Genomic DNA, 26,004 nt, shown 5'->3' on the forward strand with positions numbered 1-26,004 from the left:
CCTCCACACACAGATGGCGTTAAGCCCCATGAACCGCATGGTTCGGTGACGGGCGGCTAAAGTGCACAAGTATCTCTACATGAAAAGCGTGGACACAGAATGGAGGAAGAGGACAAGGAAGTTGACAACCAAGTACAGGATAATCGAAACGGTAAATAGACAACCAGGAGTCATCAGAAAGAAAGTGGGAGAAATAGCTAGAGACCATGAATTGGACGCAAAGAATGGAAACAAAAAGGGCAATGGAGATTTACAAGAATGAGAAGAAAGAAATTAGAAGGGAAAATCTGTACGATAACACAAAGGGCAGTGCCTTGCTATTTGAGGCTCAAGCCGGTTGCCTAAGGACCAAAACATATCGGAACAAATATTCAGAACTAGATGAGACATGTGTATGCAGCTGTAAAGATCCAGAAACCACTCAGCACATCCTGATGGAATGCGACGGGATCCACCCAGCGAGAACCGTAGGTAACGTGCAACTCCCAGAAGCGCTTGGGTTCAAGGTGGAAGGAAACAAACAGATCAGCCGTAGAGATCAGCAAGAGACGATTAGAGTACTGGTGGAAAAAAAGCAGGGAAAAGATGGATACGACCTGATCTCTTAAAATTATAGGCAGCGGTACAAGGTAAATTTTTGAAAAATAAAAATAATGAGAGGTATACAAAAATGCTAGATAAAGAACATGTATAGTATACCTGATTAAATCAAGTAGAGCACTGCACGGGCTCGGGCTTACCCGAAAGCCGGGTAGAGTTGTTTTTTCACGGGCTCGGGCCGGGCTCGGGCACGGCGTGTGCTTTTTGACCCGGGCCGGGCTCGGGCTTTCTTCGAGTTATTCTCGGGCTTCTCAACTCTGAAAAACATGTATTTTTCGGTCTCGGGCCGGGTTCGGGCCGGTTTCGAGTCGGGCTCGGGCCGGGCTCGGGCTTAAGGTAAAGGGGTGGCGGGCCGGGCCGGGCGGGTAACGTAGATTATTTCCGGGCCCGGGCCGGGCCCGGGTCTCGCCATAAAAGTTTTGATCGGGCTCGGGCGGGCCGCCCAATGTGAAAACGGGCCCGGGCCGGGCCCGGGCCGCAAAAATCGGCCCGTGCAGTGCTCTAAAATCAAGCAGGCTAGGTGCCTATTTGTCGCCGCCCCGTTTCAAAGGGGATGCCAATAAATCATCATCATCATCGCAGATGAACCGTCATGTTTTGAACGTATGGGCGTATATACGTATATATATACCTGGAAGCTTCGCTACCAGGTATACTTACCTTGCAAACGTCGGCAAGCAAAACAACACAACATGTGAGGGGGGCGTATTGTAACAGGTTAGCTTTATGAGCGCGCCTTTCTGCACACTTCAAGAGCTGCATTGCATTGCAAGTGATAGCGGCTGCAACGCCCGCCGCTATCGGTGGGAGCTGAAAAAAGGTACATCAAGTAGAACAGAATTGTATTTTCTTTTTCTCGCCATCCGTATATAAAATTGATTAGGAACTTTATTTTCGTTGAATAAATCTGTGTCTCTCTTTATTTATAAAACGCTTTTTTTCTTTCCCAATGTTTGTTCCCTCTACACATAGTCGCGCTTCAATCGCTGCTCCCATAACCACCCTTGCAGATGTCGGTGACAATTCGTTCTGAACCGCTTTTCGCCCGAAGCTTCGCGACCTATGTGGATCGACCTTGGCAAGCGCGTGGGCGCCAATATACGATGACTCATTCCGTTTCCCGAGGACACGCATCCTAGCTAATTAAGCAGACGACAGGTTGTGCGCATGCAGACGACGGAAGCGAGAAACGATTTTGATGGAATAATCGTACGCTTTGAGCTAGCTGCTTTATTTTTACTGGGGAGGAAAACTGTTTTGCTTTTTCAAGAACGCTAGGTTCAATGCCTACATTATAGTTTCTTAGGTGAAACGTCAAATTTGCCTCACGTTAGGAAAGCAAATCGGGGTCATCAGCGCCATTTTGTAAGCGTCGCGCCTACGTCACGCCTCGAAGAAAATGGCGGAATGTCCAGAATAGCGGCTCTGGTCTTCGCTGGCTGTACGTCATGTTGTGACGTGATGTCGTCTTCTTCCGGTTGTCTTGGAGCCAGCGCGCAAAGGCTCTCCAACCTCTCCGCTAGCCGACCGGCTGTCGATCCCCAGCGAGAGCGATCAAGCAGCGTGCGTTGCGAGCGTTCTGTCGCAGCGCCGAGCGTGTCCGGTATTCCGGTAACCACAGGCGAGCTGGGTGTTTCGACGGATAGGCAGAGGCCTAAACTAGAGCCCCTCCATACCGCTGTGATGAAGGAGCTTCGTAGACGTACGTGAGCGGCCTGGTCGGCGTAAATCCCTTGATCTTGAAAGTGTCGACACTCTGCTCCGCGCGCGCGCTTTCCTCCTCAATTCTCGTCGCCCGCCGGCTGCGCGCGCTGCGCACGGTACGCTATTGCGCCTGGGCTCCCGCGGACGGGCCGCAGAATTCGATGGAGGCGCATTATTTTGGGCAGAATATTTTGAAAAATGGTGATAACAGCATGGAGAATGCTGAAGGCAACGTTTATGAGGAGGTTGGTTTCATCTTAAAGCCGTATGAATGACACACACTGATGTAAAAGGAGCTTTGAGGTGAGTTCTATACACCGGTTATTTTTTCTGCCACATGATACGCTGCTTTACTTTTTGTTTCTGATCTAGTATTGCTTGTGGCAGATCGCTCTATGTTTGGCAGTTTTTTCTTGTATGTGCGCGCATGTGCACCGCAGGTATTATATTCAGTGTGCCTTCTTATAATGAATTACTGGCGAGAGCATCGTCCGTCCATGTGTTTGTCTCAATGTCAAAGTAGCTTTTGCGCTGTGGTTTCTGCATTAAATAGGACGGTTGCGCAATTTCAGTGCGATGAAGCGGTGCCGGCAGCCACTCATCACCCACAATAACAGAATCTGAGGAAAGGTATTTACAGATTATTCTTTAGGCGTCGGTGCCAATGAAGCTTAAAAAATACTCGGCAAAAGAAACGCCCCTGGAAAAGGTATTTTGATAGTTCACACCAACATACCGTTAAATTATGTAGTAGGATAGATAAAATAGTGATTTTGATTAGCGGGGGCCCTATTGCCGACGCATTGTAGATTGCGGGCAAGCATGCGGTGGCGACAGGCTCTGCTTAAAGGATCATAGTGTCGTTGGCTGCGTCGTTAAGCGACCGAGATCAATATTGCTGAAATTATTAGAGGTGGGACAAGGAGCAAGCAGCAGCAATCACTTACTACTGTCAGTTCGAGGTTCATGCCGCTGTCGAGGGGGCTTGCTGTGCTTCACGACAGGTTGGTGGGAAAAAATTGTTCGAACTGCGTTGGGCTTCAGCTTCTTTTTCCAAGTTCTTGTAGTATGCGCGGCTCAAATTGGTCTTCAGTGAAATGTAGCTAGAACATTTATCGAAGGGTTGATCACTCAGGCAGGATGAATAAAACGTCCTTTATACAAGTACAAGTGCCTAATACACTGCAGTGATAACCATTATTGTCTACATAATATTCCCTGCCTTGCTACATCATAACCATAATCATTATTTATTGCTCAACTTCGTAATCAAAGCGCATTGATACAATGACATCGGCTCGAGTTACATGGATGGAAAAGGTTTGCCCTCAGAACAAAACCTAAGAAAGGTGATTTAACGCATTCGATATTAAAGCAAAGATTCCCGGCCTCCACCTAGAAGTCGATAGCAACAGCAAGGGTGCGCGATCATGTGAACACCTCCTGCACATGGCCTGTATCCGTGAGACAACCAAATAATATTCGTCACCCACTCACGCATGCGTGGCAGCCCAGTTCAAAGCAAATTCAAGAACTGAAAAAGATCACCAGGTGTCCTCAGCTATCGCCCAAGAGACTTCAATGCGAGTCTTGTAAAATCTACTGTAATTAACCTCAATCCACCCTAATCCACCTTCACGCACTTTATTCGACCTTAACCCACTCTAAAGGCCGTTTCACATGGCGCGATTGGGGCGAAAAAAATCGTTCTGTCGCGCACGTCGCAGAGCGATTTTCGCTGGCAGCTTTCACATGCGTCTTTGACCGCGCGATTTCCGTCACAGCGACGCCCAAGGTTGCTCCCTCCTCACAAAGTATCCATGCCTGCATCGTTAAATAAAAACAACATAGAAACTAGTCAAATATTACAATTTCATATTATTTTTTTGAAAATAGAATAGTACACAATTTTTCAGCCTTTAAACGCGTTGAGACTGCGATCGCTTAGTCCGCAGTTGCGGCTAGTGAAAATGCTGCACAAACCGCATAAGCGTGCGGCGTGGTGGGGTGGTTTTGTTTTGTACACTCTAGTTGTGTTGTTGCGGTACGATGGAAGCCACAACTCTTCTCCTGCAGGAGTATTTGCCTCTCCAAAAGAAGAAGCTATTATTAAGTGTGCAAGTGCCTGGCACAATTTGTAGCAATGAAGACGTTGACGACGGCGACGATCGTGAGGGTACGTGCCGTATGTTGAATCGGTGCATGCATGCTATCCCGACCTGGATAGCATGCAGCTTCTCCTTTTAAATGAATTGTGCGAGCTGGAGAAAGAAATTGCTGATGAAGCTCCTGAGCCACAGGCGCTGGTGGGTACGCTCTGTTAAAGCATCATTGAAACTGGTGCGCGACATTGCTCCGCTGAGCTTCCAACACGCGGTAAAACAAGAAAGTGCCTATTTCGACGGCGCTTGCTGTTACGTCACGTTGCTCCACCCACATCGCGCCGATCGCTGCGACTCAGCGACGGAAATTCCAACATGTTGGAATCCCGTCGCGGAGAGCCTGCGACGTCGCGGCGGTCGCTGAGCGACGGAATTCGCTGTGTCGCTGTGTGAAAATCGCGCCATGTGAAACGGCCTTAACCCTCCTTAATACACCTTGATAGACCTTAATCCATCTCAATGCACCCTAATCGTCCTTAATCTACCCTAATCCTCCTTAATACACTTTAATCGACCTTAAGCCATCTTAATCTTCCTTCATGCACGTTAATCGATGTTAATCCACCCTAATCCTCCTTATTATATCTTGATCCACCCTGAACCACCCTAATCCAGCTTAATCCTCCTTAATCGACCCTAGCCCTCCTTATTTAACCTTAATCCACCTTAATCAACATTAAACACCTTAATACAATCGTTAATCAGTCATGAATTTACTTTGCTAATCATTTTTAATTTATTATACACGGCTGGACATGATTTGACTCGCTTCTGGCCTTCATTAGGTCACGTTACTTTCTGTACCCCAAACGCTCACCTTGAAACATATCCAACTAAGGGTCTCGCCTTAAAATGTGGACTAGCTGGCGCTCATCACCTGCAATACCACGGGTATACTTGCCACTATTTTTGGGCCCTGCGTTCATTGTATTTAATTGACTGACACATACATTGAAGTAAGCTGTAAATAGCTCCTCTACAAGCTGCTATTTCGATTTTCAGTAAAACAGGCCACGGATCCTAACAATCACGATAAGTGCGATCGAGAGGCTGTATCTTCGGGTATTTTTGTTCAGTGGAAAGCAGAATCTATAGTGCTGCATTTCCGATTGAATAAGAGTTGACGACGTGCGAGGTGATCCAGTCCCAGCAGAATGTTCAGAATTCTGAGGAGAACCCTATTTTTATGCAACGTACAAATTGCCGCAGCAAAAACGCTAATGAGCAGGCCGGAAGAATTGAAAAAATGCAGCATTAAGGGATGCTTTGATACGAGCAATAAGAAAGGCGCCTTACCTCGCAAACAACACTGTTCCTCGTCGGAACAAAGTTCTTCCGGCCAATGTTGTGCAGCCACTGCTTCTTGCGCAAGCCATCACGCTTTCCTTGCGGTATCAAAACTGCATAGCCATCATCACACTTCTTGCTGCAGTTATATGCGCAGCAGCACGGCATAGCGCCAGCAGACAGTGACGAAACAGCGTGCAATGTTAGCGTGCGATGTTCTCTATACGCCGAGCCAGCCGAGCTGAGGCGCAAAATGGCGCGAACGAAAAAATTGTTGCAGTTTCACCTGAAAGGCGAAGCATCAATTGCGATAGCAAATTTGTAGAGAGCTATACGGAGTAATGATAGTAGCTTTATCAGCTGTATAAATTTGGACATGCAGCAGCACCGGCAACACGCAGAACTGTTGTCGACGTCGTCGGCGTATTGCCCGCGTTCGCACAAAATGCGTGCGGCGTTGGTGACTGTTGCCGGAGCCTCTGATATAAATAGGCACCTGGTGCCGCAGCTACACGTCGCCTCCCTTCCCTCCCCCTCCCCCCTACGGCCTTTCGTGCGTCAGAAGAAGGCGCGTTTGCTCTACATATATGGTGATTGTAAAGGAGGAAAGAGACGCCTACTTCTGCAGCCCTTAAGGGAGCACAGCACAGAACGCGCGTTTGTTCTCCGCCGTTCGTTCACTCCCCGTGAAAGCGCGCGTCCCTCGCGCCCTTTCACTCGCACATACAGCGTTCGGCGGCGCGCGGTGACTATTTCATCTCCATTGACGTCATACGGAACCTCACGGCGACGGCGACGGCGACGCCGACGGCAGAAATCTGCTTTGGAGTGTCCATGTAATTGCTATCGCAATAAAAGCAAAACACAAGCAAAACGCAAGCTCCGCTCGTTCCAAGGGTAACGTCAGGGAGACCAATCATCATGCAGGAAAACGGGCGCAAGACCGTCTGCCGCGGAGGGGACTCGCGAGGGGCGAGGAGGAGGCGAGGAGGTCGCGCGCCGGCGGCAGAGTACAAAGAGTGGCGGTACTTTCCTACATCAAGGGGCTTTAGGTCGGCATGCACGGTCCAGCCATCTGGTGGCGCAGAGCTTAACCACCCAAATACAGAGGTAATATTGCTGTAGCCATCTGTAAAACATTTTAAACATATAAAAAGACGTGTTCAAGATTACGCTCCCGCCGAAAATTTGCGCCAGCAGCAAAGTAGAAAAAAACTTAATTTTTTTTCTACTTTGCTGCTGGCTTAAAAAAAAGAAAAACTTAGTAGTGCCTAATAATCAGAACTGGTTTTGGCACGTAAAACCCCAGAAAGAAGAAAAAAACTTAGTTACTTCTATATTAGCTATGTGTTTTGTTGAGCTTTGTGCCGCCAGGTGGCTGCACTGTGCAAGCAGTTCACGTTTGCGCCTCCGTTCATCACGTAAAACTTAACGTAAATCGTTCATCACACTTGCGCTTACCCGTATACCGGGCACGCTGAACTCTATTGTGGTAGTAATCCTTCGGCGTGAAGTGACGGCCGCAAACGCATAGATGCTGGCGCCGTTTGGATATACAGTCCGATGCGCTGCAGCCACTCCGCTCGTCTGCTTGCAGTGGGGCACGATGTCGCAGCTTGACATGTCGCCGATCGCTACGTTTGGAGCCCACAACGCAACTAGGGTGAACCATAAGGTGCTCGCGAAAAGGAAGAACGAGACCAACACTGACCGCGCAGCTCTCGTCAACACGGAGCACGTTGTAACACAAGCAGACGACACTTGCTGTGGGCTGGAAGTGCTTTTAGTGTATTGATACATGTCTTTGTGCATTCTCTCTCTGTTAATTTTTTATAGAAACAAATTAACTAACATCTAAACTATTACGAACAACATTTGTTCACCATAATGTAGGAAAAATTATCAATAACGCGCCCTGGGCAGCCAGTCGGATACCTGGCCCTACTGACGTGATGTGGTCAAATCACGCCAATTGGTCAGGGGCGGCTGAAAACTCAGCCAATTGGCGTGCTGTGATTGGTAGCGATGTACGTTTTTAAAACCTTACAATAAATTACGCGCTTTACGTGGAGCGCTTAGATGCGCCAATTAATGATCAGTAGGACTTACTCTAACGACACAGTACGTTTGTACAAAATCGTCAAAATCGTTTCAGGATCCCTTTAACAGTTCACTGCGCACAATCTACTCTTGGTGTAACACTTGGGGCATGAAATTAAACACATCAAAACCTAATTGCATCTCATTTACAAATAAGAAAAAGCCACTTAACTTTACATATACGGTTGGAAGCACTAAAATCAAGAAAAGTGATCAGGTAAAATACCTGTGTATTAAACTAACGTCTTACCTTAATTGGGAGCCACATATCTCAGCCATATGTCAGAAATCTGAGGGAAAACTATCATTCTTGAGAAGGAAATTACATGCTACACCGCAACAGGTTAACCTAAATGCTGACAAGACACTAATAAGGTCATGCTCAGAGTATGCAGATTTAATTAGTGGTCCCCAGCAAGAACACCTCATTAATAAAATAGAACGCATACAAAAATTAGCAGTCAAATTTATATGCTCGGACTACTCAAGGCAGTCTAGTGCTTCAGGTTTGCTCGCAAGGGCAAACCTTAAACCACTTTCGCAAAGAATAATAATTTCTCGACTAACATTTATCAATTATTGCATCGCCATCTTAACACGTTCTAATCACCTGCGAGACCCTTACAAACACTAATCGAGACTAAATCATTCCAAAACAATCCGCCAACATTAAGTCATGTTAACGCATCCAAATACTCCCTTTTCCTGTCGCTATCTTCCACTGGAGCGATCTGCCTAACGATACTGTGTGTTGCAATAACACTGACTCTTCTATGAACCTAATACAGCGTATTGAATTTGCACCATGAATAATTACCAATTTTATGTACTTTTTACTACTAACGCACTTTTGTACCCACTCCTGCTCGGGCCGCGAGGGCCTCCGGTATATTCAAATAATATATATATATATATATATATATTGTAATGAGGAACCAATCTAAACTCTAATTGGTGGGTGCTGAAGAAGACGAAACGAGCAGCTCGGCGCCACCAGCTCAGTGGGCGCGAGATATCAGCTCACGTTTTCGAGCATGGACTGTTTTGAGTGGCCCTACAAAATCTTGTAAATAAATCCTCCTGATAATATGTATATATGTGGTATACAATTTTTAGTCCCAACAATTTTTTCTTAATATATTACTTGTTAGCTTGAAGCAGAAGGCTTTACATTACGCATTCTTATGCATTCAGAAAGACACTCGGACGTATTAAATGGCACAGTAAATGAAAAGGCAGGAAGAAATAATGACACAGGCGGTGGAGAGAATGGAAAGAAATAATGGCACATCCAGTGAAAAGGCTCGAAAAAATACTGACAGCCAATGGAAGGGCTGGCTAGAAATAATGGCTCACGTATGTAGCCAGTCGAAATGGCTCGTTGGTGCTGCCCACGTTGGATCACGGATCGCCTAAGCATAATTGCAAACAGTGGCTCAATGCTTTGTAGCAATGTCCTGAAATTCGGGACGTAGACCCAACATTGTTGGCAATGTTTGCCAAGATTGGGCAAAGCTTGGTCAATGCTGGTGTGCTGCCACGTGAACGATGTCATTTATGAGAACTAATTGTTGAGCCCTTTGGAGCTCCGTGTCTAATGAGAATAAAATGACACTACACGTCCAAGCGAATCGCAAAAATTGTGTAAATTGCTTTTCATTAGGTGAAGCCATGGATTACTTAAGCCGTGGATGACCTACTGCAAAAGTAAAATAAACAAAATGCCTTATTTCGCCGAATCGAAGGTTTTCTGAAAATATTTAATTACGCCAACAGTGTACGCTTTGTTTTCGATGTTACTAATGATCCTTTCTGTAATGCAGGTGTTTTCAACCTTTCTGGCTTTGGGGAACCTGCCTTCCCAGAGTGCCCCTTCCATTTTTTTTACCCACCGACGTGCTTATCGACGGCCTCGCGATTATTGTTGGGATGAATTAATATGAAGACTACCGAAGTGCCGAAGTGGCAGTTTTAATTGTTAAATTTAAACTTTAATGTAAAAATGCACCCAAGGGGGGATGGAGTCGGACTCGTTTTGGCCGCCCCAGAACCTTAAAATACCGTTCGGTGAACTCCTGGGTTCCGCGGAACTCAGTTTGGGGACCTCTGTTCTAATGCCGCTTTCCGATGACTTTCCCTTTGGAAGACCAGAGTGGTGTTCCATGAGATTACTAGCTACCATGAGAAAGCTACCAAGAGCAAAATGTTTCGCGAGATTAGAATAAATGGACAGGAGTGGTTCCCGACAATATATTTGACTTCGCCTATTTTGCAGGAATATTCCGAGTGATAAATTAGCAAGAGAATTGACAGTTAGCATGTTGCTTAACTGCGCAGAGAAGGCACTCCTGGCGCGGTATTCTGTAACGCTTAATTTTACCATTTGCCACTGACGTCGCCGCGCCACCGATATCGGTGCGATTGGCTATTGAGCGCGACGCATGATAGAGAGAAAAAAAATGCAGTATTACATCAACAAGTGCAACATGCGACCCCGTGGCGCTTTTTATTGTTATGTCTTGTTCACACTGCTAAGAGGAGAATTCATGCCTCTCATATAAGATCATCTGAAACGAAGATGCATGCTCATTGGTCATCCCTCATGCACGGTCTGATAATAGGGCCCTTAAAGTATTGCAAATAATTAAGTATGAGTTTTTCTTTACCTTATTAGCATTGTGCGTTTCGATTGTATTAGCATTTACAACGCAGTGCGGAAATACCACGTTACTTTACTGACCGCAGTTGCACTCTATTCTTTGGCAGGTTCGTTCTATAAGTAACGTGTTACAACCAACCTCCAGAACTGAACTGGGCGCGGTTATCTGCGTATGGCACTCCTTAATGATTGCCCTTGTCTGACGCTTGTTTCGTTGTACGCTATTTGATTTTCACTCAATGGGTATGTTTGAAGCGTCATATAGTTTCAGTAGGCCAGAGCACAATAAAATTGGACAAGAAAACAGGAGGAACGGAAAGATTTTATTACCACGTGATGCAAACAAACCAGCGCAGCTTGCGGTGGATCTTAAGACAAAGAACAGATGAAAACAAACGAATCACGTATCAAGTATCAAGAAGACATGAAAGAACCACGCATGCTTTTTATGTCCCTGTTGCTCAGATGGCCGAGAATCTTCCCAGACACCGAAGTTTCGCTAACGCATGTTTCTGATTGTTTGCACGTTACTTCTGCCTGTAAAATCGCACTAATCAAGCAAAGGCTCATGACCACATTTCCTACTACAGATGGCCAGCTCTTTATTGTGCGCGCTGGGCTACTGCATATATGGATTACCAAGACAGCATCATCGTTCAAAGCGATACAAATTTCACACAGGGAATTGGATTGAGATATTCGCCCTCTTGCGTACCTTGATCCACGAAGCCCGAAATTGGGGCGGGTAACGTAAGACAGGGGCGGTGTAAAGGCGAGGCGCCGCTCGACGGCCTCGAGCGCTCGCGCCGCCTGGTGCCCACCACGGCTGGCCCGGCCGGCGGGAGCCTCATTCACCGGTTTGATGGCTGCTGCTTGGTTGCTGCCGCTGCTGCTGTGCGCCGTCGTCCCGCAAGGTACGGAGCGAGTTTCTTTCTTGGCCGGCGCCAAGGGCGGCGCGCCAGCCTTGGGGAAAGTTACCGTGACCCACTCTCGGTAGAAGCGCTTTCGCCAATGGCCTGGCTCATCACGTGTGAATTAGTCAATTGAATTAGCCTGATGGTGTCAGGCAAGGTGGTCCATGTCTGATCGCCTCTCCGATTGCTACGTCCGCCTCTGCAGCAACCTCTGACGAAGCCACACTACGTACTTTGCTACTGTAATAGCCGAGCATGAGCGGTTGTGACATAAAAGCGTCCGGCGTGTAGTTAGCAGCCATACGCTCTGGTAAGCACAGGTGCAAGGGTGCCGTGCAGGCAGCGTCACTTTTGAGACCTTGCCAAGAACTGAGTCATCAAAATTCCCATGTCTGCACAATGCCGATCGATACTACTCTAGCATGTCGTTATCAACCAAATTGGGGTTGTATTCAATTAGTAGCAATTTTCGTGCTATGCAAGTGGAAGCGCATCTCTGACAAAACGTTGCTGGGCGAGCAACGCGGTGACGAAGGTACAATATGTTTTGCTTGGCAGGAATATTGTTGTAGGGACGGTATACGTACGAGAAAATTTTAATAGAAATGGTGGGCTGGTACCAGATGAGCCATCGGTGATGGATTTCATCAACAGAAAATACTTTTTAGGCGGTCCCTATGTCATGTCATTCGTCTTTATTGACGAACATTTGAAGAGATTTAAAGCTTGTGAATACATTGTGGATTCACGTTGTTCAATGAGCACGTTTTACGCTATGATTTTATATTAGTGCACAGTCGGTGATTATGCTGTTTAAATAGGAGATTTTAATAAAGAAACGACGGCACGACCTCTCGCAGTTGTGCCTTATACGGCTGGACAATAAGTTTCTGGCGGCGTTACCATATCATAATTTGTGGTACAAAATAACAGCCAATTAGCTTGCACTGGGGGCGCACCACGGCTCTAATTTATTTGAGCAGTGTGCAGCTTGCACTGCATGCATGCCACACGCCGATGGCGAAAAAGTTTTCTATTTTTACAGGGCAGTTATCGCGCAACAAGCTTTGAAAAACGACGTCTTGTGTGGGGGGGAATATTATTGCCAGCAACCTGAGCCCCCCGTTACTTTCTGTGTTCGTAATTACTATTTTCTCACTATTATATTTACGGCAGGTACGTCGACACAAGGATTTTAGAACATATTTGAATACGCAAATTTCAATTGTTTGCGGCCCGCTATATAACGCGTGGCTCATTTTTCTGCGTTTATAAAAAAAAGGCCGCGAAATAAAAAAGTGAGTTGAGCCGGCTTCGCGCTTGCGCGCTGCCAGCAATGGTGCACGTTGCAAAGAATCTAATAACGCGCTCCATGCCTGACCCGGTGATTGCGCTTATCTTGGTGTGGCTGCAGAATAGGGGCGATGGTAAGCAGTCTGCCGAAGCAAACTTAACAAACGTCGCAGTGCACGTTATCGATTTGCCACGAGAAGCCATCCCCAACATGAGCATGAACGTGTAGCAGCTATGCGAAAGAATATTTATGACCGGTCACGTGCATATTTAGAGCAGGTGAATTTTGTAAAGCGACGCTTTATGTGTGAGCCCTCCGGACCGTGGCTACCTTGCTGTTAAAAAACGAATTACGTGCCTCGATGGTGGGATCAGTCCCACAGCAGCCATTCGGCCACAATCGCAATTTTGTTTCTCTAATACATTGGAGTAAAATATTCTAGAAATAACAGAGCTCCATAAAAATTTAAGGTGATACACTTAAAAATCGGACGAACAAATGCAAGCGTCCAATAGCGAGACCGGAGGTGATGTTGAGCTGTGAGCATGAGCAGTAGATTCCCGAAAGAAGTGATTCTGCATGCCTGTCTCTATTGTGCTAAAGGTTATGCAGGCCAGTAATATGGTCATATGGTGGGTCACAGGGATATTTGAAAGAAAGGAAACCAATTGTGTATGGTGACATGTAAATCTTTTTTTCTCTGGAGAATGGCACAGCAGGACACGGCAACTCTACAATTTACAAAACAGTGATTAATCGTTTCAGCACGCAGGAGACGGCCACTTTTCTCCCACCAAGTTTTTACAGGAAGGGTTGCCGAAAAAGAAAAAAAAAATGTTTTGACACCTGATCATTCGCCGGACACGCTTAAGTACGCTAGGTAATTGCATTCCAAGTAAGAAGGGGTAACAGGGAACAATGTGTCTACGAGTGCAGCGGAAATTTCTTTGTGGGAGGTAGTGAAACTATAAGCAATACTAGAGCGACCCTTTAGAAAGTTATAACTTTCAACCTCCTTCAAGAAGCCTGAAGGTTGGCACATCTCTGGCACATGACGAAACAACTATTTCTGGAAACTAGTTCCACAAGCAAATAATTTAATGATGTTGATAGTGATATATGTGGAATATCTAATGGAATAAGTCGATTCGATTTCCGTATAGCTAGTATTCCAAGTTTCGAATAATTCGACAGAACGAATATATAAAACGCGACAAAGGCCGATGGTGCAACTAGGTTAGGGTGGTCTGGTTAAAACTAATGCTAGCGTCGTTACAGTAGGCGTTTCGTTAAAACTTTCACCAGTATCTCGGTTCAAAAGCCAGCGCATGTTTATATTAAAGGAAATTATGTCATTTCCTTGCGTAAAAAAACACACATATGAGAAAACTATCAAGCCGTTCACAACTTCGCTTCCGAAACGAAGGCACGGACTTTTGCGTAGTTCGGTCGCGTATGCCTCAAGCGCAGTAAAACAATTTTACACAAACATCTTCCTTCACATCCTGTCGCCGCGCGCTTATATTGGGCTGCACCCAGGATCAGGAATCAACATGACTCATCCGCTCACTGCACAGCGAAGGTTTGCGGTAATTGCTTTGCGCAACTTTCCCATCCCTGCTACAGAGGTGCCCAGTGAATGCACGTTTTCAACTGCAGGAAACACCGTAACATCGCGGTGAGAGAGCCTGAAGCCAGGTCATGTGGAACAGCTTGTGTTTCTGCATGCCAATTTGTAGCCTTGCGGTAACAGTCACCGCTTTGTGTGCTCGAGGACATCAGCAGACATCATTTCTTTGTTTTTTCTGTAAATTTTCAATAAAATCTTTTGTATTCGATATTCGATTCGATATTCGATATTTTTGGCCACTGTTCGGCACTATTCGATTCGAGATGAAATTTCACTATTCGCACTTCGTGTGCTAGAGCACGTAAACGTCGTATTTGTAAGTGTATCATCATCTGTTAGGCTCAATATCTCTTTGAATCCATCTTCCTCAGGGCGTCGGTGAGGCAAGATTTGCCCTTGTCCCCGCTCTTGTTCGCTTTGTACTTGGAGCCGCTTTGCGCACGAATTCTGGAAGACTACACGTTTCATGGGTGCACATTGCCATCCAATGAGATTCGTGTACCTGCCTAGGCGGCCTTTTTCTGTGCTGGCAAGAAAAGTGTAGAGATTTCCCTTGCCATACCACAGCATTTCTGTGCAGTTTTTGGTGCAGCTGTTAACTTTGAAAAGAGCTCAGGATTTTGGTTTAGTGTGTGGTGTACGATGCCAATTCACTTTGCACTTATTCATTTGGAAGCAGGACTTCAAGTACTTAGGCTTACCCTTCTCTGATTGCTGAAATAGTAATCCTTAGTGGTCAGCGGAAGTTACACAAGTACAGAGTCAGATTAATATTGGCAGGGGCGGCAGCTGCCCATATTTAGCCGAGCTGAAGCTTGCAATGTGTTCCTAGCAGCTCGACTTATGTATGCCCTGCAAGTATTGCACTGCTCACGGCTTAGGTTGGAAGCTTTATATCATGTGTTCGCTACTTTTGTCTGGAGCTCACATGTTGAGGCCATGCGGTGGGAAAGAAAGTTAATTATTTAACATTAAGAGTAACACAAACAATACTGGGGGCCTTCTTCAGTTGCTGCTATATACCGATACCCTCTTCCGCACAGAAGGCGACGTATTTCTTAAAGTTTGGTGCATGATAGCTGGGACACCCTGTATACTATTTCGTTAATATATCTATAAGGACCTTTTGATTTCAACACCTAATCGTTCAGCATTACATCGTCAACACATTGTTTGGGTGATGCAGGTTGAACCGGGCAGTTTCGTGATAAACTCTCAGCTAGGAACAAATAGGTTACGGATATCTCGGGGTTGTGCTTCAGCAAATGAGAGCGCATCCTATGTTATGGTGCATACATGAGTCCACGGTTTCAAGCATAATCGCTGACATTTAAAACAAGAATGACTTCTTTTATTGTTGATGGTAATACTTTTGCTTATTGACAGGCGATAAAATTAGCCCTGCGTGCTTGCTGCAAATAATGTGTAAGCGTGTATTAGCTTAGTGGGGCACGATATGCACGATATCATACCCACTTCTGTACATGTATTTTACCACAATAAACTGCAAACTTCAAACGTCATAGTACAAGTCACCTTCTTGCAATATTCTTGTAGTTTTGGTAATGTGCTGGAGACGGCCATATTCGCATGAACAGGATAACGAGTTCTTGAACTGTAATGTTCAAACATGATTGCACATGCTTTACATGGGTGCTGGAAAGTTGTACACTTGGATATACATGGCGACAATAATGTAATATTATCCACTACACATGCGCTGCAGCAGCACTCGCGGTGACAACCTTAACGCACCCTGGTGCTGAAAGAGCGTTGGCCATTCATTTTTCACTTGGTCCCCCTCTGCTCCCATGGTTGGCAAAACACGCTGAGCGCAGCCAAAGAAACGCTCACAAACCTTTGTTTCAATTTGACAATTACAGCAGTTGCCCGAATATAGCGTCTCCTTAATTTACTATAGCTGCAACTTCTTATGCAGGACAACGCGAGTCATGAAGGAGTGCATGCAGGAAGTGAATAGAATAATTAAATATCTTATTTTCTGAGGTTTCTATAGGAGATGATGATGATTTATTGGCATGCTCGTTTAAACGGCGCAGTGACAAATAGTCACTTAGCCTGCTGGAGCAAATCAGGGATGTATTTTGTAAGAGTTAACCCAGTGAACTGTTCATTTCGACCATCGCTGATTAGCTGGAGTAGTACGAGCGAGAAGGAAACAGGCTGGGGGTGCCTGTCTCCTCACTGCTACCCCAGTCCAGCCAATCAGCAGCAGACGAAATGGACTAGGTGGACACTTACAGAATACCCCCACCCCCGGTATGCTATGAATGCCTATTGTTATAGCATTTTCCCTACATCTCTTTACTGTTTTCTCTTCGTTAAAGATTTTTTATCTATTTTATATAGTTTCCTATGCCTGTAACAGATGCGTTCCTGTCAATCTCTTCCATACTTTTGGTCCACCGATACTCTAAACGTGTCTTGCTGCACACAACACGTACGTACACACTACGTGCAAAAATATTCAAGTAATATCTCGAGCAAAGTATTTTCACTTTAGAAGATATACCACCGGCAATACATGCACATTCAGAACATGCAACAAGTACCATGTGTGGAAAATGGAGACGTGTGAGGCCGAAAACCTGGTTGCCTTTTGAATATTCACAAAGAAATATTCCAGTCTGGACTTTTATCTTCTGTGTCGGAGGGTAGAATATCAAAATAGAGGTGCAAAACGGATGTTGTATGTTGTAGTCCATTATGAATGTGTTACTCAAGTTGCACCAAACATAGCTATCAGTGTGTAAAGCATTAGCCCAGTAACCATATGTATGTCTGACAAATTAGGAATCCTTTGCACTGCTCATTCTGATCTGAAGTGAAGGCGCGCAAACGACGACGGACGAAGAGAGAACATACACACACAGGGCGCCACTTCCAACAATGTTTATTCAGAAAAAACGCCACTGTTTTATACAGGCAGCGCTATTCATTCTGAGGTCATTCTGAGCTCTAAATGAGAAATGCATGCTGTTTTCAGCTACAAATAGTGCATATAAATGTGACCTGAAGCACAACTTGCTGATGTTACAAAAAATATGTACACCTGAGTGTTCTGTTGCTTTTCATGGTGTCTGTTTGCTTAAAATAGTTTCAAATTTACAGACTTCTTCACATGTTTATAGCTAAAAACCACAGGAAAAACCACGGAAAACTACCTGCATTGTGCCTGGAAGGTCACAACGCAAGTATTTTTGTGTCCTTCCTGTCCATCGATATGACCTTGCACTATAAATGTAAAATGTCACGCCAGCAAAGCTGATCATCAACCCTTACATTTCAAAGACTTTTTTAAATGCTAGGCAGTTATGCTTATTTCATTCACTTCATTTCATTTATTTACCCTAAGGGCCCAGAATCAAGCATTACATAGGGGGGGATAACAACAAGAAACTACCAAACGGCGTTATATGCATGAAGAACAAAACGCAAATAAATAACACAAATGATCACAACATTAAGGAGATACAGTGCATCTAGTAGTGACATGAAGTAATTATTATATATTGCAATAATACAAGATAGAGCTACAACACATTTAGAATAATGCAACAAATGGATGACAGTGTTCAAAGGTAGTAAGGCGTGCAAGCAAGATAACATGGTTGTTTAGAAAGGATCATCTGGTATGCCAGGTTTTCTCATTAAGATAGATTATTAGAGCTGATTGAAAATAAGATAATTCCTTAATTTTGGCAATTGTAAGCATATTTTGTATATTTCAGAGTTATGGAAAAGGATGTTTGCGCATAACCAAGTTGTTCTAGCGTGCGTGCAGGAATATAGCAGTGTTTGGTGGCACCGTATAGCTGAGGCGTAACAGTGAACCAGTAGTAAAGAAGCGGCTGGTATTAAGGTGACCCATATGTAGGAGGACTATATTATCTAAGCCACATGCAAAGTTGCTTTCAATGTACTGAATTATCACAGCTTTGATTTCTCAGCTCATTTGACTCCACACACACAGCGCTGCAATAAAGTCTGTACAATGTTGAGCAATGCGGCAATGAATGAAATATGTTTTGTGATGTACGGATTTGAATAGTACATGGGAATATACACCCAATTTGTCACTATGCATGTTTTCTTGTGGAACAATTTTACATTTGGCACAGAGGCTGAGCCACTGTGGCCTCTTGACTGAAAATTTCTGTGCTTTCTTTCAGTGCTCATGGGGGTACCATTTATTTGGCTACTCGAGTAGTGACTAGATAATAGAGCGCACCAATCTTGCGGTTTAACGCAGAACACATGGTGCATTAGTCACAAAGCTGAACCCAAGGAACTTGGGTTCAGCTTTGTACCGTTGGTTTGTTATGAAAATAAAAAAATGGCAAAAAATGTTTCTTCACTTTTTTGTGCTGCCCTGTCTTGCTCCATATGAGCATTCACTTCATTTCATTGTCATGCCCATGTTAAAGCAGCTACTAATTAAGAAAGATAAACACAAAACCGCTTACTACATCAAACTTTTCACAGAACGTGAGGTTACTGAACTCACTGCATAGCTTAGTCACTTGATAATATTGGGTTACTTTCAGATAAAATACAGGTACTGGCCAGCTATTTATGTTATGCTCTGCATTTTTTCATTTTCTTAAAATATGGCTGTGCATTAGCTGGATAGATTGTTACTGCATAAACAATACGCAACCCATGCCCAACTCACTCAAATAACCCGAGTAAAGCTTACAATAGTTCACTGATCATGTGCAGCCGATGCAAGCTTATTTTTTATATAGGGAAAAGATCAAAATAGAACATGCATGTTGCTGATGATGCTGGATGATGCTGTCAGCTGTTTGCTGACAGCATCAAACGGTCTCAAATCGATCATCCTTGTTTGCTGCCATGGCTGAGAGGGGGAGCATGCCTGTCATGGTACTCTTAATTTTTGTGCACTCTGGTAGTGTGCTGTACATTGTTTAGATGCTGAATTAGGTATGTCTAAGTAGTAAAAGGGCAACAGATTGACCACCCAGGCTAGCAAGAAAGAATATAACTATTTGAGTTCACTCGAAATAAGTTGTTTTGTCAGCAACATAAATAATTTGCTTTCATATAAATATTCACCTTGAAGACATCTGATCAGTATATATATATGTATCTGCATAAGGTTACCATTAAACATTCATATTGCTTTTATGCCAGTCATTTATTTATTTATTTATATTTATTTATATACAAACCTACAGCGCCCTCTAGGGCATTATTGTAGGGGGGAACATCAGAAATAAATCAGAAGACATATACTATAAGTTAGGCAAATGATGCAGCATATAAAGCATCTAAATACCTATGCACTATTTCAATAAAAAGCAAAAACAAAAACTAATATACAGTAAATATTACTATACAGTACTAATATTCAGTAAAAAGCAAGAACAAAACTAATATACAAAGATGAACAAGCATGTCACGCACAGACAAAAGAAGAACATCTAAATATAGCGATCTCGGCTAACATCGTTGGGAATAATCAACAAAAGGGATAAAACATGCAAGAACAAGCAATATTGCACTCATATTAACACGTGGTTCTGTAAAGCCGTTAGAAAGTATGTGGGAGGGGCAGTAGCAATTTGCGCAGGTAGACCGTTCCAGTCGTGCACGGTTCGTGGAAAAAAGCTGTATTTGAATGCGTTTATTCGGTAACTGTATTCGCGTGCCTTTAGTGGGTGGTCAGTGCGGGCGGAAATGTAGCTGGGCTCCTTTATGTATTTCTCTTTTTGGATGCCAGTGTTATTGTTTAGAACATTATAAAAGAAAGAGAGTCTGAGGTATTTTCGCCGGTTTTCAAGTAACGGCCATCCCAACTTGTCGCGCAAACCAGAAGACCTCTTTTGAAAATTATAGTCGCCAGATACGAATCTGGCAGCCCGTTTTTGGACGCGCTCAAGTTCTTCAATGTTGAGCTTTGTATGCGGGTCCCAGGCGGCGCAAGCGTACTCGAGTATAGGAAGAACACTTGAAATATATAAAGTTTCCTTTAGCTTAACGGGAGCATCCTTAAAGTTACGTCGGAGGAAGTTTAATGTGCGGCTGGCTTTCGCGGCGATATAGTTGACATGTGTATTCCAAGATAAATCAGTGGAAAAAATCACTCCTAAGTACTTATAAGTTGAGACAGCAGATATTTCTGTGCTACCAAGGAAGTAGTCTGCTTGAAGGAAATGTTTCTTTTTCGTAAACCGGACCAGATTACATTTCGAGAGATTCAGCGCCATATTCCATTTTTGGCACCAAGAGTACACGGAGTTGAGGTCATGCTGTAGTGTAACTGCGTCTGCTTCAGAGGATATGGTGCGGTAGACACAGCAGTCGTCAGCGTAAAGTCGAACGGTACTTAAAATGTAGTCACTAAGATCGTTTATAAATATCAAAAAAAGAAGAGGGCCTAGAACCGACCCTTGCGGAACACCAGAGGTCACACCCACACTTACTGAACTAATACCGTCACAAACTACGCACTGTTTTCTTTCCATGAGGTACGCTTCAATCCAGGTTAGGAGTGTAGTAGGAATATTCAAAAGTGAAAGCTTCTGCAGTAATAGGTCGTGAGCAACTAAATCGAAGGCTTTCCGAAAATCTAGAAAAATACAATCAACCTGACCGGCAGAGTTTAAGGAAGCGGAAATATCATGGGTAAATTCTGCAAGCTGTGTTTCACATGAGAAACCTGACCTAAATCCATGTTGTGTTGGACAGAAAAAATTATTGTTTTGTAGATGGCTGATTAACTGAGTATAAATGACATGTTCTAGTATTTTGCACGACACGCTCGTCAAAGATATAGGCCTATAGTTGCATGTTTTACTTCTATCACCACTCTTATGTATGGGAACAACATTGGCACTTTTCCAGTCATGAGGAAGTTCACCACTCTCTAAAGATTTTTGAAACAACACAACTAGATACGGGGCAACAGAAGCAGCACAATTTTTCAGAATGTAATTTGAGATGTTGTCGGGCCCCGGAGCAGATGTAAGTTTAACTTTCTGTAATAACAGCATAATTCCCCGTTGAGAAATTTCTATATCATCCATTCTTGTCAGGTTGCTTGAAGTTTGGAAGGGAGCGTGTCTTGTTTTTTGACTGGAAAACACCGATTGGAAATAGAGATTGAAACAGTTCGCTTTTCCGCTTGAATCCTTGCCATAATCAACTCCATCTAGTATCTCAGGTAAAGTGACACCGGTGTTTTTGTTGCTTTTAACATATTTCCAGACTTCCTTCGGGTTTGTCTTTAATCTCTGCCCTAGTGTGCTTAAGTATGACATTTTTGCTTTCCGTATTTCCTTGGATAGGTTTTTGGTTTGTTTTTTCATCTCCGAGTACAGATTTAGTGCCGGCGAATCACAGTATCTACGAAAGAGGCTTTTCCGTCGGTTGACCATCACTCGCAGCTGCCTATTCATCCAACGCTTATCATCACGACGCTTAGCTGAAATGAAGCGGGACGGGATGAACGTGTGTGTCAGAGATAAGATTTTAGTTTTAAACAAGTTCCAGAAGGAATCAACATTCATAGACGGTCCGTGTGAAAGAAACTCGGGAAAAAACGCATCAAGTTCCGATGATAACGACGCATAATCCCCTTTTTCGTAAAAATAGACTTTGCGGGGTTGCGTGTGCTGCCGCTTCATAACTTTATACGATAATTGTGCTAGAACCACATCATGGTCGCTTATGCCTGGCAGTGTTATTACAGAGGACACTAAGTTGGGGTCATTGCAAAAAAATAAGTCTAGCACATTAGCGCTGGTAGCGCCCAATCTCGTAGGTGTTTCAACAAACTGGAATAATGAATGAGCATTGACCATTTCACGGAACGCAGTATACAGAAGGGATGAAGTGCAAATTACTGGTTGGTAAGACGACCATTCCACGCTAGGCATATTAAAGTCTCCCGCAAGGATAATGTATGTTGCGTGTAAAGTTAATAATGTGTTGCTAAGTTGAAAAAATGATACTGGACTGGTGGAACCGGGAGGCCTATAAAAAGAACCAACTGCCAATGAAGTACCATCGCCCAGCAGTACCCTGCACCAGACTGCTTCACAGGAATCACCGTCTATGTTAACCGAAACGCTTTTCAAACTGCTATGAACAAGGATGAATACACCACCACCACGCGCATTGCGATCCTTCCGGTATGTGGTATAGGATGAAGGAAATATTTCACTATCGGTCATGTTGCTGTCCAGCCATGACTCTGTTCCAATTACCACATGTGCATTTGTCATTTCTAAGAGGGAGAGGAACTGATCAGTTTTGTTTTTTAAACTGCGACAATTAATGACAATGCAAACAAGGCCACTTTTAGTAACAGTTCGTGGGTTAGCTGAAGGGCATGGTGATGGCTATTCGTCTACACATGTTATACAGTCTGATTCAGTGTTGTACATGAAAGTTTTTTTATCCAAGTGTAGTTTATTAAAGCGCAGTTTCGGTTTTCCTCCGCGCTCTTTAGCAAACTGTATGAGCCTTTTTCTTTGTTCCCGAACATTGGGCGAATAGTCCTCGCTAATTGCCCAGTCTGTATCCTTTAGTTTTGCGGCATTTGAAAGGATTCGGTTCTTATCCTTAAAAGACAAGAATTTCACAATCAGGGGCCTCTTCTTGTCGGGCGCATATCGGCCTAGTCTATGCGCTCTTTCAATGGTCGCAGTGTCAACAGATATACTTAACTTCTCAGAACAAAAAGAGATAATGTTTCTCTCAGACTGTTCCCATGATTCGTTTACATTGTCAAGGATGCCGTAGAAAATTAGGTTGTTTCTACGTGACTGGTTCTCCAAGTCATCGTGTGATGACTGTAGTGACGTGCACGCGGCAGCAAGTTTTTCGGTAGTTTTCGATAATCGTTCTACCTCATGCGTTAGTGGGAGGACCAATGACACATTATCTTCAACGAGCTTGACTTTGTCGGTAAGTTTTGTTAGCTTATCTTCGAGCGCCTTTTGTTCAAGCCGAATGGAACGAAGTTCTTCCAGTATCACGGACTGCTGCTGCTGTATCGTTGGTATTTTCATAATAGTATCGAACATCTGCTTTTCCTGTTCAGGGGACAAAGGCCCCGGGTTTAGTTCTACGTCTCCCGCAAGCAAAAGCAATCTCAGAAAAAAAATTTTGTATCCTGAACAGATCGTGGTCACATCGTATAGCAGGCGTAAAAACATGCACACGGCCAAGTTGGGATCCGGCGCCGACTTCCTAAACGGTTTACCATTGACAGAAAGGTAAGAGTAACAAACCTGAAGAAAAACATGATGTAAGCGTCTAGCTGCCATGTCGGCGCCAGATCCCGGAGTGGGTGGGTACAACAGCTGCTTATGAAGGTCACGCATGTGTAGAGGGTCCCAGGGTTGCCAGTCGATGAAGCGTTCGAGCGCCGGTAGCGCTGTCAAGTCCAGCGGAGAAGCGTCGCTTGAAAAAGCCAGGCCAGCAGGGCAGACTTGCTCGGTAGACGCGACACCATTTAGCGCCAGGCACGTTGACATCGCGGCAGCATCGAGAACTGCCATCATTTGCAGCACCTGAAGAAAAACATGATGTAAGCGTCTAGCTGCCATGTCGGCGCCAGATCCCCTAATCATAATGATCATAATGAATTGTACACTCACATTGCTTAACCTTCACTTTCTTGCTGTATCAAATTAACCGCTTATGCACGACATTTTTACACATTGGAAGAACTTCATCCATGGCTGCGCACATCTGTTACTTTTTTGCTTCAGTTAGGGTTTATTTGGTTTGGAAAGTTTACAAGCAGCAAGCAATAAATTTCTAAAAGGCATGTTTTATGCCGCACTTCGTCATTGGTGGTTTTATAGATGTAAAAAAAAGAAAAAAGTAATTTATGCATCAAAGTGTCTTAAGCAACGTGTTTGAAAATTGGCAGAGTCAAAAAAGAAGCATGAACAAGCGAATTCAAGTCATCAGCAAGCTGTACTCGAAGCGTCACACCCGTGCTCAGTGGTAAAGCGGGGTGAACTGTCGACCTACGCAGCTGTATTCTGCGACAGTTGTGCGTGTGTTGCGTGTTCTTGCAATTTGTCAGCTCGCACAACTACAGAAACTGCGCCATCGCGCCTAGCACAATCGAGCATAAATATTTAAAAAAGATTATGGGGTTTTACATGCAAAACCACGATCTCATTATGAGGCACGCCGTAGTGGGAGACTCCACAATAATTTGGACCACCTGGGGTTTGTTATCATCATCATCATCATCAGCCTATAATGTCCACTGCAGGACGAAGGTGATCTGCAATCGTCCCTGTGATCTGCAATCGTCCCTGTGATCTGCAATTACCCGTCTTGCGCTAGCTGCAGCTAGCGCAAGATGGGTAATTGCAGAGGGTAATCATTGCAGAGGGTAATTGCAGACTGGTAATCATGATTCCGACTTGAGCCTGCAAATTTCCTAACTTCATCACCCCACCTAGTTTTCTGCCGTCCCTCGACTGCGCTTCCATTCTCTTGGTATCCATTCTGTAACTCTAATGGTCCACCGGTTATCCATCCTACGCATTACATGTCCTGCCCAGCTCCATTTTTTCCCGCTTGCTTAATCTGCACCTAAATATAAGTACACGGGTGTTTTCGCATTTCGCCCCCATCGAAATTCGGCCGCCGTGGCCGGGATTTCATCTCCCGACCTCGTCCTTAGCAGCCCAACACCATAGTCACTAAGCAACCACGGTGGGTCCGAGTATACAGGTAGATATACATATGGGGATTCTCGGACGAAACCACTTTCGGCGATACTATCACTTTCGTGTGACGTAGAACGCAGCACGTTGGTTGATTCAGGAGGTTTTGCTCACCAAGCCAATGCAGCGCGCACTGAAAGTGATCGTCCGAGAATACGTCCCATGTTGCGACATGATGCGATTGCAATACATTTTTAAAAGGTGGCGCACGTGAGATTACTGTACAGTGTTTTGAAGAAGGATGACCGTTGTTAGATACGGACCCTTTCCCAGGCATCACTCCAGTTCCCCGACCACATCCAATCGTCGTCGCATTTCAATTATGGTGCGCAGGGGTGCGTCATCCACGTTACCGAACTAGTCCGACATGTTGGCGACCCACCCTCGTGTGCCGCGCGTGGAGCTTATGTCTCCCCCCCGCGTGATGCTTCCCGAAAGGGCAACGGAAGGCCGGCACGGTTCGAGGTAGTTGACCCTGGTCCCGAGCGAAGCTGTTTTGCAGCTCTGGAAAGACAACCCGTACCCTCCAGCTGAGCGTTTCCAGGCGAGGAGGCTACGCCGGAGGCAAGTCAACCATCGGAGAATAGAGCCCTTAGAGAGTCCCCATTGGCCGAACATGACGCCACTAGCACGGGCCCTACGATTGGAGGAAAATGACGACCACTTGGACGGACTTGACGATTGGCTGAAAATGGCGTGACCCCAAGAGACCGAAATGGTTAAAAGCGAGAGACAGATCGAGAAGAGAGTCGTTCTTCTTGCCATGGGCCGCAGCATCCGATTTGGTGCCGGCCGTAACGATGGCTCTTTTACTGTATATTTGCTTTGTTCTAATCCTGTAAATAATGTAAATAAACCTTCAGTTCTCCAAGTCCTCCTCAACATCGCCCAACTCCCGCACTCAACGGC

General features: G+C 44.7%; 1 protein-coding gene across 1 annotated transcript in view; it reads left to right on the forward strand.

Annotated features, from left to right (window-relative positions):
- Positions 1–11,350: 11,350 nt before the first annotated feature.
- Positions 11,351–26,004, forward strand: part of LOC119456374 (protein Skeletor, isoforms B/C-like) — a 116,774-nt gene continuing 102,120 nt past the window's right edge. The window contains exon 1 of the mRNA XM_037718094.2: positions 11,351–11,426. Within this exon, the coding sequence (XP_037574022.1) occupies positions 11,375–11,426 (52 nt within the window). The 5' untranslated portion in view covers positions 11,351–11,374. The remainder of the gene's footprint in view (positions 11,427–26,004) is intronic.

The sequence above is a fragment of the Dermacentor silvarum genome, chromosome 1 (genome assembly GCF_013339745.2).
Source record: "Dermacentor silvarum isolate Dsil-2018 chromosome 1, BIME_Dsil_1.4, whole genome shotgun sequence".
Taxonomy (NCBI): domain Eukaryota; kingdom Metazoa; phylum Arthropoda; class Arachnida; order Ixodida; family Ixodidae; genus Dermacentor; species Dermacentor silvarum.